This window comes from Alnus glutinosa, chromosome 1, assembly GCF_958979055.1.
Source record: "Alnus glutinosa chromosome 1, dhAlnGlut1.1, whole genome shotgun sequence".
Taxonomy (NCBI): Eukaryota; Viridiplantae; Streptophyta; class Magnoliopsida; order Fagales; family Betulaceae; genus Alnus; species Alnus glutinosa.
In genome coordinates, this window is record NC_084886.1 from 8,346,232 (window position 1) to 8,359,427 (window position 13,196).

Sequence of the window (13,196 nt, forward strand, 5' to 3'; positions counted from 1 at the left end):
AAAGAGCTGGAAACTGCAACCTAGGCGGAATTAGGGAAAATCAAATGGAAGCGACGTCGTTGTAACCAAATATCGAAAAGTTAAGAGACTATGCTACATATAGACTCATTTTAGCGAATGCGCATTTGAAGCTGGAGGGGGAATGGAGAAAGGGGCGGCGGCTGCGGAGGTGCCGGTGCCAAGAGTGGCGGTGGTGGTGTTCTTGTTGAAGGGGAAAGCGGTTCTTTTGGGGCGGCGGCGCTCCTCCGTCGGTGACTCCACTTTTGCTCTCCCAGGCGGCCACCTCGAGTTTGGTCTCTCTCTCTCTCTCTCTCTCACATGTTGTTTATTTTATTGAACTGAATAATGTTGCTATAATCGCATGGAATACAGTTGAATTTTTTACGTTGTAGGAAGTAAGTGTCAACACTGTAAGAAGAGAGTTAGGTATTTTTGAAAAATATTTGTTCTAGTTTTTCCTAGAGAAGATCAAATTGTAAAGAAACGCTAGCATGAATTACTCAGGTTCCAATCTTTTTCAAATAAGTTTCTATTTCCATAATGTATTTGATTTCAGGAAGGACACAATCGTGCCATCAATTTTGTAATTGTTTGGAAGAACATTTTTCTGCACCAAATTTGTTGTCATGGGATTTAGATCATGTCTCACTCTGTTAAATTTCTTCACTTTGTTTTCTGTTCAGGGGAGAGCTTTGAGGAATGTGCTGCCAGAGAATTGATCGAAGAAACTGGATTGGACATCGACAAAGTAGAGTTTTTAACAGTCACAAACAACCTCTTTCTAAAGGAAACAAAACCGTCCCACTACGTGACTGTCTTCATGCGTGCAGTCTTGGCAGATCCTCACCAAGTGCCCCAAAACCTTGAGCCAGGCAAGTGTGATGGATGGGATTGGTATGACTGGGATAACCTCCCTAAACCGCTGTTTTGGCCATTACAGAAAATGGTGCAAGAGGGCTTTAATCCCTTTCCGATTGGCTCCAATTCATAGGGATATATTACTATGTTCTACTTGCTGTTTTCTCTGTGAGAACAGTGTGCATGTATTTTACGAGTTGAATCAAGTTGAGTATTGTCTGTTCAAATTTGGTTGAAAAAAAGTATATGTAAGCTCAACTTGGCTCGGATTCGAGACGAGCTACAAAAGAATGTTCAAGCTTGGCTCGATAAAAATTAATCGTGTTTGAACTCGTTTCGAGCTTGACTAGTTTTACCAAATGAGTCGAGCTCGAGTTAGACTCCGGTGGATTTTACCACATAACAAAAATAAGATAAGTAAAACTGGCAAATTCCTAAAAATAACAGAACTCGCTCAAGTATTTGACAAATTTCATAAACGTAACAGAAGAAAAGCGAAAAAAAAAAACGAGAGCAAGAGCAAGTAACAACCTACCAACTCGTAAAAACTCATAGATTGTGAGTTTACAGAAGTATGGTGAAGGCTCTTGTATATATAATCGAGTTTGTTACAGATGTTGATAATTGTATACAATTTATAAGCAAAGAAAACAAATTGTGCAGATGAGCAATGGAACAGATTGTACAGATGATAAGCAATGAAAACGAATACTATCTTCTAGGTTTATCCTTAGTTATTCCTATCTTCTCAGTTCTTGACTCTTGTTGCTGGTTGCCATTCTAATTGCTGTCTTCCAACTCTTCTATGTTATCACTTGTTGAAACTTGATGCTGTAGTTGTTTGTGATTTCAGTTGGTGTACTTAACACACTCCCTCGAGGCTTGGCCCGAAGAAGAGCAAATTTGGAAGAAGAAAGTGGCTCGTTGAATAGATCAGGCACTTGATCACGACTCAAGAGGAGCCTGATGTCAAGAGTTTTGTTGGCTACCATATCATGAATAAAGTGAAAGTCAATTTACACACGCTTTGTCCGAGCATGAAAACTGGGTTGGAGGATAAATATGTGGCCCATATGTTGTCACACCAAAGTATAGGGGTTTTGGATAGATGGATACCCAGTTCACACAACAAAGACTCTAACCATAAAATTTCTGCAACAATATTAGCAAGTGCTTTTATTTAGCCTCAGTGCTTGATCTGGCAAATGTGGCTTGTTTCTTACAGCTCCAAGATACGAAGTCCTAACCAAGGAAGATACAAAAACCACTAGTTGACCTTCTGTCATCACGACACCCTCCCCAATTAGCATCCGAGTAAGCTTGAAGCAAGGTGGGACTGGATCTCTGAATTTGAAGACCAAAGTGAAGAGTGTGCTTGAGATAGCACAGTAGGCACTTAAACATATTGCCAATGAAAGAGAGTGGGCTTATGCTTGAATTGGGACAATTTGTTGACTACAAAAGCCATGTCTATTCGAGTGATGGACAAAAACTGTAATCTACCAATAGTGCTTTTGAGCAAGGTTTGGTCTTCAAAAGTTTATCCTTCAAAGCAGAAAGATTGGTTGAGGTAGCCCTTGGAGAGTAGAATTAAATCCATGTCACTTAAGTGGAACACCACAATTATTCCCTTGCACTTTGAACCACAATTCTTGCCTTGCTCCTCTTGTGCTAAACTCTCTTGTTTTGATGGAGAATTGCTCCTTGATCTTACTAAGTACCGCCATGTCATTGGTGTGCTCCAATATTGCACACTTACTCGACCTGAGATTGCCTTCTCAATTAATCAACTGTGTCAACATATGCATGCTTCTTCCCACTTAACAGTAGCTAAGAGAGTGTTGCGTTATTGAAAAGGATTGATCATGGTTTATTTTATTCTAAGGCCACACTTCAATTACAGACATTCTGTGACTTGGACTGGGTTGGCAGTCCTAATGATCGACGCTCTACTTTGGGTTTTGAGGTTTGTCTTGGCAATTGTTTAGTTTCTTAGAGTGCCAAGAAACAAGATGTTGTGTCCCGGTCTAGCACTAAGGCTGAATATCGCTTCATGGCTATCCTCACTGCTGAGCTCTATTGGTTGCACATGCTTTTTAAGGAATTGTTAGTGCCTCTTCCTCACGCACCAATTCTATGATGTGATAGTGTTAGTGCACTTGCCCTTGCCTCAAAACCAGTCTTTCATGCAAAAACTAAACATATTGAAGTGGATTACCACTTTGAAGAAGGTTGTTTATCGTGATATTATTGTGAAGTTTATTTCTATCCTTGGTCAAGTTGCTGACATTTTTACCAAAGGATGTCCTCTGCCCGTTTTTCTCTTCTTAAGTGCGAGTTAGGGGTAGGGGGATATCAGTGAATATGCTCAAGGCAAAACTCCAGCATCCGACCAAGCGTCTGATCATTTGAAATTCAAATATTGTGCCACAACAAACACGGAAACAACAGATAATGATGCAGTGGGAAGAGCAGAGGTTAATGCAGCAACTATGAAGGAACCACCTCTTCAACAACCTGATTTGGTAGAAGTGCAGTAGCCTCATCTCGAGGAACAGCAGAAGAACAAAGATAAAATGCTGATTACAAGTTCAAGATTAGGTGTAGATTGAATGTAGAGCCATCCGTTAGCTGTTATTTGAATTGTGTAGTTATTTATTGTAATTTGATTCAACTATATAAAGGAATACAACTTGGAGTTCTGGTCATCTCTCTTTCAATTCATACTGAACTATGTCTTTCTGCATGAATTGCAAACACCAATTGGTATGGGCCGTCGGGGAAAAAGTTTGTGTTTACGCAGAAGATGTTTTGGTTGGTTAGCTAGATATTTGACATGTTTGTGGAGGACTTTACGGGCAATATATATTGCCGCCTCTCTCTCCAGTTATTTGGGCGCCTAAACATCGTTCTTGTTCATATTTTCAAGCTCTCTAATCAAAACCATGATGTTTGCTCACAGTATATAATGTTTTTCTTTCTTGTGGTAGGTGAATCGTGATAGTAGAAATTGATTACTGATTAGTAGGTTGGTCTAACTCTTTTTAGATTTGCTTAAAGTAGTTGGTTATGGATCATTGTTAGTTGATCTGTGATACTAGGTCTGTCCCCATAAAGACTTAATAAAAATAAACCTAAAAAAATACAAACTAGTTCCTTTTGGACTGGGAAGTGGGAATCCATCATCCTACTTCCCACCAAAAAATTCAACCAGCTTTGACATAATTCTGAGTAGGTCTTTACCTAGGGATCCACTACCCCTCGAAAATTCAACCTTGCCAGACAATCATGTCTGCCAACCAGCCCGTCTACCGTTTCTTTTTTGTCAAAGAAATTTATGGGCTCAATGGTTATATAGCCAATGATGAATGATCATTGATCTTCTTTTTTCCCAAGTTCATTATCTATATGAGGAGCCAGCCTATGAGAGCAGTCGCCAGTCGGTAGATTTTTCTGGGTCCCAGCCAAACCCGATAAAAAGGCTCATTTTCTGTTTTTCAAATGGTGGATTGGTAGTTTTGAACCTGTCCTTAATTTGTTGATATTTTTTTAAAAAAAAATAAACGCTATTTAATATTATTAATTCAGTTTCTAAAAAATAAATGCCTATCTTCAGCTTTCAAAACTGTACGAAACCTCCGCACAAAGAGGGTAGAGGAGGCACAAAGAAGTACTGCAAGCATCTTTTTTGAGAAAACAAAAATTTAAAAAATAAAAAAATTCATTTTTATGTTAACACTTGTTAATTTTTATTTTTATTTTATATACATCTTTAGCAATAATACACAAAAGTAACTATTAAAAAAGTACAACTTTCTATTTTAGTTACTGTTTTTTTTATTTTCTCTTCAACATATTCTCTATTTCCATATAAATATTTTTTTTGTGCGAGAAAAAGTGTGAAAGAAATAATTAGAGTGAAAAAGAAAAAGAATGAAAGGAAGGGAGAACATAATAAAAAATAATTTGTAATGCGAATAGGCAGAATAGCTCTAAAATCTATTATAAATCATTTATCCATTCTATTAGAGATGCTCCCAGGCCAACCTCTAAAATATATGAAGTAAATTCTAGTTTTTTTTTTTTTTTTTACAATCTTTCTAGTATTGTAACTATTATTAGAGCTAGAGCCCAAAACCCAGAACCTTGTGAATCTGTCAAAAACAGCACTCTGCCACTCTCTGTTTTTGCAGATTGGCTGCTTCCATCAGAGACTAACAAGTAATAATTCTCTCAGCCCAAAAAGACCCGGAAAAGACAAAGAGCTAGGCACAAAGCACCATGGAGGCTTATTGTGGCTCACGGGTACATGTGCGTTTTGTGCTTTTGGTGCAAGAGGAGCCAGGCAGCGTTGGGGGACGGGGTTGTCCCTGGTGGGTGCTGTTTTGCATGTTGCCTGTTGCCTGTTGATGGGGTATGTTTTCACCTGTGCCCAGCTGCCCTTAACGGTTTCCAATGCAAGTCAGATTGTCAGTCAAGCTTCCCTTCTTCTCTGTGCCCTCGCAACTAAATTACTAGCCATTTAAACAGTTAATATTAAAAAAAAAAAATTACATGAAATTTATTTAAACAGATAAGTTTTATTATTGAATAAATCCCATATCAACTCTCATATACATTATCAATGTATATATATACAGCTCAACCCCCACACATGCTAAAAGGCTTTTTGTCTCCTCTGGCTGTACAATTTTCTGCATCGTCTTCCAAATCTTCTCTGCTGTCTACTTCCATCCCTTTCTTTTCACCTGTTCTTGTCTTTAACAATCCTCCCAGTTCTTTGTTCCTGTTAGAGTTAGGTGGGGCTGCTCACCTTCTTTTTTTTGGCAGGATCCTTCACTACTCTAAGCCCTGCCAACTGCATGCCTAGAGGGGGTAGAAAGAAACAATAAAATCACCCCCCAACATAAGCACTTGACATTATAAACACAATCAAATCTCTTTCTTACTCATCATCCTTTTACTTATCTATTAAGTCTCCACATATATTCCTCACTCCCTCAGTCATTACCCACCTCCTCTTGAGGAGTTTGCCTCATCATTCTGTGTTCTCTTTTACTTCCACAGATGAAGGCCATCACTGCCAAGACCCCCCACGACTCTTCTTTCTCTTTCTCCAGGAGATACTTCCACTGGAAAAAGAAGGCCGAGGATGAGGATGACGAGGAGGAAATCTTGACCTTCAGCTCCTCCTCACATTTCTGTAACGAGGAGTTCAAAGATGCAAAGTTTCGAATCCCCGCACCTACAGAAATCGCTTGTGTTCCACCGCCAGGGAAGAAACCGTCAGTTTCTAAGCTCCGGTCGGCTCTTGCAGTTTTCACCAAGAGCCGAGCACACCATCATCACTCGGGCCTTGGGACCCGAGTCATAGGCACCCTTTTCGGGTATCGCCGAGGGCATGTTCACATCGCATTTCAAGAGGACGCGAAGCTGAATCCCGCCTTTCTCATTGAACTCGCGACGCCGACAAGCGTCTTAGTCAGAGAAATGGCTTCCGGGCTGGTCCGCATAGCCTTGGAGTGCGAAAAGAAAACGGACAAAAAGGGTAAGAGGCTGCTGGAGGAGCCCCTGTGGAGGACCTACTGCAACGGCAAGAAATGCGGGTTTGCCATGCGGCGTGAGTGCGGGCCAGAGGATTGGAAGGTGTTGAAAGCTGTGCAGCCGATTTCAATGGGTGCCGGCGTGTTACCGGGGAGCGGGAATGGAGCCGAGTCCGAAGGCGAGCTGATGTATATGAGAGCAAGGTTCGAGCGAGTTGTGGGTTGTAAAGACTCGGAGGCGTTTTACATGAAGAATCCAGAGGGTGGCGGAGGTCCTGAACTCAGCGTGTATTTGCTTAGAGTTTAGATTTGCCATTGAAAACGTATCATTTTCATGTTAATTATGTCTCCCTTTTATTTGTAAAAAGTAATTATCTTCCGATCCCTTTTGATGGCATTAATATTTGCTGGTTAATTAAGCAACATTAATTATATGTAATATGGAGCATCCTGAGAATTGCTTACTTTCCTAAATATTAAGATTTAAGGGTTGTGTTCTTCATTGTCAACATATTATGGTAAATCAAGAAATAATTAAAAATTACTTTCTTGTGATTATGAGTAATATAAATGATCTACTAATCTTTTGAAATCTTCATAAATGTCATTAAGGATTGATGGAGTAAAATACAATAGGCATTTTTTTTTTCAATTGTTTAATTAATTCTTACACATTACACGCAAACCTAAATTAAATTAGAAATGACACTATTTACAACGAAAGGACATGCAGCAGATCACATTGGATACTAAAAGCTCCGTAGTTGTCATGGCACATGTTTGAATCTTGTGAATTAGGACAGAAACTCAAACAAATGACTTGGAGTGTTTGCAAAACTCAAAGCCTTATCATCCACGGAAGAGAAAGCTCTTGCTTAGCCTTAATTAATTCCACCCACGACAAAAGAAGTAGACTACTACTCCAAAAGCTTCTCTAGTACTTGTGTGTCATCTTCCTATATATATAAATATATATGCCAGTGTCTGAATTTGGCTGCGACTCGGATGCTTCCCTGCACTCTCGGGCTTTAAGAATTGAAAATTACGCAATGGTTGATCTGAGAGAGAGAGAGAGAGAGAGAGAGAGGGGTTTGCTTGCTAGCATGGGAATGCTTTTAGGCATCGAAATTGGGTAAGTAAAGGATTAGTAGTTAGGACATTCCATTTTCAATTTAACGATATCGATTTGTCAAGAATGGCGATTAGACAGAGTTGGTTAGGTGACGAACAGCTTCCCTTACCAATTAAGATATCTATATTTACATATTCATAATTGATGGTATATTCTCGGTGTTAGAGAATATAACGATACCGTATATTACGGTACTCTCCATATATTATAAGATTTGAATTAATCCTCATTAATTGTAATTGATTATAATCAAATCAGATTTGAATACATTCAATTCTGATTTGATTGTATTCTCTTTACATACTATTTTGTATTCTCTCTATATCCCTATAAATAGGGATAATTTGTATTGTAAATCAATCAAGCAATAAGAGCATAATGTAGCCTTAGGGCTTTGTCCTGTGGATGTAGGTCATAGATCAAACCACGTAAAATTCCTTTGTCTATTTTATTATTCCGCAATCTTTATTTTTCATTTGTTTATGTTTTCTTTCATGGTATCAGAGCTATAGGCTAACGTCAATGTTCGATCCAATGGTCCTGTGATTTATTTCTCTTGTTTTTCATTTTCTTGTATTTTAGTTTTCTTATAGTCAATGCTTTGCAAATCTCATCCCCATAGTTATTGCAGTGTATTTGACGGGGAAAAAAAAAAATTGTATTCCGTTATGGGGAGATTTCTTATTGTTCCTGAGGAAAAAAAAAAAAAAAAGAAAAAAAGAAGGAGGAAATTTCGTTATGAGGAGATTTCGTACTGTTCCTAAGAAAAAAAAAATGCATTTTGGTTTTGGGGAAATTACTGTTCCTGAGAAAAGAAAAGAAAAGAAAAAATATATATATTTCCGTGTGTTTTCACGATGGGTGTTTGTAGATTGACTTTTTGTCGATCTTAGTTGGTGTCACTGGCAAGTTCTCATCTGCTCCGGCAGTTTTAGATCGTTTGAGACGGCGTCTGGTTGTCTTCATCAAGTTTCGGGCGGTTTTGTTGTGTTCACCGGCAACATTTGGCCATTAATGGTGATTTCATGGTTGTTAGCGGCTTTTGTGGTATTTTGATATTTTCCGCCAACTTTTGAGTTGTCCAGCGATGTTCCAGGCCATATGTGGTGTTCTCCGGCGAGATTAAGTCCTACCGGTAAGTTTTTGGCAGGTCTCAGGCGAGCTGTTGGAGACGGAGGCCTTCGTTTGGTTACAGGTATTTCATTTGGTTTTTCAAACCGTTCAGTTCAGTGTTTTCTTGGTCAAAAAAAAGAAGGAAAAAAAAAAAAAAAAAAGGAAACGTGTAGAGAAACTGAGAAAGGCTTGGTTATTTATGTGCATGACTTGAATCAAATGAGTGTAGCATCGTGCAGATGCAACGAAGGAAGGAAAAAAAAAAAAGAAAAAAAAAAGGCCAAGTTGCTCATATTATTTTGGCCCTTTGTTGGCTCCTTATTTTGGTCATTGACCCATATTTTGGCATGTGATATTGTTTCAAATCCATGTCTATTTTAGCCCATAGTTGGCCCCATATATTTTTGGCTCCTGTGGTATTGTTTCAAATCCAGGCCCATTTAAGTTCATTGTTGGCTTTTATATTTGGCTCATAGTTAGCCCATTATTTGTATTTTGGCATTTATGGTCTTATTTTAAGCCCATGCCCATTTAGCCCCTAGTTGGCTCGAAGAAGAAGAAGGAGGAAGACGAAGAAGCAGAAGAAGGAAGACGAAGAAGAAGAAGAAGAAATATATTCTCTAAACTGGGTTATATACGACCCAACATAAAAAAATAATAAATAAATAAAAAAAATCAAACTCAAGATTTCAGAATCTTCCACCTTGAATTTGCAGGGGGATGTTAGAAAATATAGCGATACCGTATATTACTGTACTCTCCATATATTGTAGGATTTGAATTAATCCTCATTAATTGTAATTGATTATAATCAAATTAGATTTGAATACATTCAATTCTGATTTGATTGTGTTCTCTTTACATACTATTTTGTATTCTCTCTATATCTCTATAAATATGGATAATTTGTATTGTAAATCAATCAAGCAATAAGAGCATAATGTAGCCTTAGGGCTTTATCCTGTGGATGTAAGTCATAGATCGAACCACGTAAAATTCTTTTGTCTATTTTATTATTCCGCAATCTTTATTTTTCATTTGTTTATGTTTTCTTTCACTTGGATCTGTGTTGGTGCCTCTTTTTTTTTTTTTTTTTTATAGTTTCTATTTCGGATTCTGACAATGCTTTTACCACTTTAGCCTCCTTTCCGTAATTGTTGATGTTTTCAAGTGTGGGTTCAAATAGGTTTTCCTTAATCTGTATCCCTTTTGCTTTTGTTACTGCTTTATGCTATCTTTTTGAGACACTTGTTTGTCAAATTTCCTACTAGTTGTTTATATTTATGGACGGTTGTATTTGTTTTAGGTCTATTGTTGTAGAATCCACCAATTTTCTAGTTTTTGTTTGTTTTTATTTAGGATCCTCTATTCTTTTTTCTTTTCGGATCAATAATGAAAAAGATTATATTTTGTAACCCTTTTTCCCTAATCAATTAAGAAAGTTTTTTTTTTTTTTTTGGGACAAGGGCCAAATTTAATTATTTTGATTCAAATATATAAATTTAACTATTTATATACTATAATAAATAAAACTTTCTAAAAAGGAGGAGGCCATGGCCAAAACACTTTCAAATTAACAAACAAAAAACACAAATTGCTTCCCAGACACAAACATAACCTTTGTGTTTTGAGTTGGGCCTTAAACTTGACATTAAACTTGGGCCTTAAAATACTAATGGAGTTCTTCAATTAAAATTAACCTAAAACTTGGGCCTTCAAGTTTTCAAAAGAAAAAAAAAAAAAAAAAAATGGTCTTAAAGTCAAAATGAGACCGAACACAAGATGTGAAAATGAAATGATACATTAGCCTCATTATTATTCATATGATCTCCCAAATAGGCTCTCCCTGTCTTCCCAATTATGGTGAGGCCTTAGCAGCACGCTTAGCTGCTTCTCTGGCATACTCTCTAAATTTCAATAACTTTATTATTGAAGGTGACTCTCAAGTAGTAATTCGGTCTCTACAACATTTTTAGAATTCCCTTGACTGGCACATTTCTCCTATTATATATGATATCATTGGCTCAATTCTGGCATCTATTTCTTGGAGTGCTAGGAAAGTCAATAGAAGTGCAAACTTCTGTGCTCATTCAGTAGCACATTGGGCCGCAGCCAGATCTTTTTCTAGCTGCATACCCACTGCTCCTCCTTCTCTTTCTTTTGTTCCAATTGTAAGTGGGAAAGATCCACCTCCCACTAGTTTATTAGGTTTATAGTTTTGTCTTGCTCTTTAGTTTTGTTTCCTTTGTTTGATTTCAATGTACTTAAAAAAAAAAAAGAAAAAGAAATGATGCATTAGCCTCAACCATTCGAGTAAAAGTCTTATTGAAAACTTTTTGGCGATGAAGAATTAATGTCATGATAAAACACTTTTTGAGTCCAAAAGCGCAGGGAGAGAGAGTTGAATGGCACATATGATATATGCTTAGTTGATCTCATCATCAAGCTCGAGTTTATCTTAACCGACCACAGAATTGCGAAAGGGAATTACTTTTTGGTCGGATTACTTTTTTATTTTATTTTATTTTATTCAGTAAATTGTTTCTCCATTTTAATAAACAAAATCAGATATATGAGTTAAAATATTTATGTAATATATTTATAATTAAAATTATTATAATTTTGTATATAAAAAACAATTGCTGTTAGAAGGGCTACGTGTCTATGCGGCCATCCCATTTGTTGTGGGAGGGATGGTTGTGTAGCCGCCTTCTCCTACAATAGAGGATGGACGCTACTTTCATAATTGATACTCTACCACAGCAGAAGGGGTGGTCACGTTGCTACCCTCGAATAGTAGGGTTTTTGTTTTTATTATTAAAATAACGTATCCGATTTTTAAATTACAGGGAGATGTGTCAATCATATGTAGCGTGTCCAACAATGGTTGATGACTTGATGGAGAGGTAGGAAACAGGCCGACGTGGATGCGATGTGGCAAATCCCTTTCCCATAAACACGAAAAGTACAGGTGATAAAGGCTGGCCTCTTGCCTTCTCTCCTATTCATTTGAGTCTCCAAGGTCCAACCAACTGCTTTAATGGGCATGGCCTACTGCCGATTCATTCACACCTCAGCCTGAAAGATACAAAGATCACGAAAGATTTGCACGTCAGAACACATGCACTCTTTTCTTTTCTTCCCCCTAAAGAAATAGGGTTAAGAAGGGGATAGATTATAGATAGAAGCAAACGTCCCACCCAATTATGTGTAAATGAAAATTTGAATTTAATGCCAAATATGAGAAACTTCTTCTCAATTCTAAGGCCAACAAAGAATAGGCGGTGCTTCTAACTCCCCAACTACCTACTATTTGTTGTTGTTATCTTGTAAAAGTTCGGGTAAGATTGAAGAAACTTTCAAGAACCATGTTCCTGTGTATGCCACTTTCATTAGATGATTGGATAAGGTTGAAAAGCCTTGCAAGAGTCATGATTGCTCTTGCCCGTTTGAGTAGGGTTTAATGGTCTTTCGAGGGTTATGTCTCTACCCGCATCCCCTTTTTTTGGGGTTCTGGTAGGGTTGAATAGGGGTGGGCATGAGGCGGATTTCCACCATTTTTGCCCCTCCCCTGCAACCCTACGAGTTTAAGAAATCTCACCCATGAACCGCAAAAAATCAGTTACATTTGTGTCGAGCGGGGTGGGTTTTTTTTTTTTAAAAAAAAAATAAATAAAAATGAGGCAAAGAACTAAACAAGCATAGGAACAGAGAAGCAATGTACCAAACAAGCAATGCATTCAAATAAAAAAATATAAATAAAAATGAGGATTAGAATCATTACTATAACTCACTAGGAAGAAGATGGGCCAAGAGGGATGTTGCTCTTACAAGAACTCAGTTCTTGCCTTTTCCCTTCTAGTTTGAGTGTCGGCTATTGTCGTTGTAGTAGAGCTGCAAGCGGCCATCAAATTCAAGTGAGAACTATTGGTAGTGGTGGTGGTGTTTCTCCATGGGCTGAAGCCATGAAGAAGGGCAAGTGTGGTCTGGAGGGGTCTCTTCCTCAAAAACCAGAATAAGAGGAAAGGAAGAAGACGAAGGGGGTGAGGGGGTGAAGGAAAAAAGGAAGAAGACGAAGGGGCAGGCGTCACATGGGTTTTTTAGGTTAAGAACTTATGAGGCTTAAAAAATGACGAAGGGATTAGGGTTTTTTTTAGGTCTTATAAAGGGCGCGGGGCTCGGCAGGGCGGGGATCCGATGAATTAAAAATCCTAAACCCGCAACCCACCTCTCCCCGCACGGTTTTACAAAAAAACCAAACGCTGCTCGCACTTTGAACGCAAGAACCAGCTTATGCGGGGCGGTTCTTGAGAGTCGGGCGGTTTCCACGGTTTTGCCCACCCCTAGGGTTGAAGGGTTATGCCCATGCTTGTCCTCTATTTTGGTGCCTATACCGCTTTATGCAACAATTTTCTTAGCTTTTGCTCAAGATATAAAGGATCAGGTCATTTATGATCCCCTTAGAATCATTTATGAACTCATTTCTTGATTTTAGTTTCCAGTTTAAGCATTGTTTCTTTCGTATAAGTTTGTTATTGGAAGTTCGCTTC

General features: G+C 38.1%; 2 protein-coding genes across 2 annotated transcripts; both read left to right on the forward strand.

The window, feature by feature from the left end:
* Positions 1-1,201, forward strand: LOC133870475 (geranyl diphosphate phosphohydrolase). The gene is made up of 2 exons (XM_062307612.1): positions 1-293; positions 684-1,201. The coding sequence occupies exons 1-2, from the start codon at positions 143-145 to the stop codon at positions 989-991; spliced, it is 459 nt and encodes a 152-aa protein (XP_062163596.1). The 5' UTR covers positions 1-142; the 3' UTR covers positions 992-1,201.
* Positions 1,202-5,610: 4,409 nt separating this feature from the next.
* Positions 5,611-6,894, forward strand: LOC133858461 (protein MIZU-KUSSEI 1-like). The gene has a single exon (XM_062293932.1). The coding sequence runs from the start codon at positions 5,926-5,928 to the stop codon at positions 6,706-6,708; it is 783 nt and encodes a 260-aa protein (XP_062149916.1). The 5' UTR covers positions 5,611-5,925; the 3' UTR covers positions 6,709-6,894.
* The last annotated feature ends 6,302 nt before the right edge of the window (positions 6,895-13,196 follow it).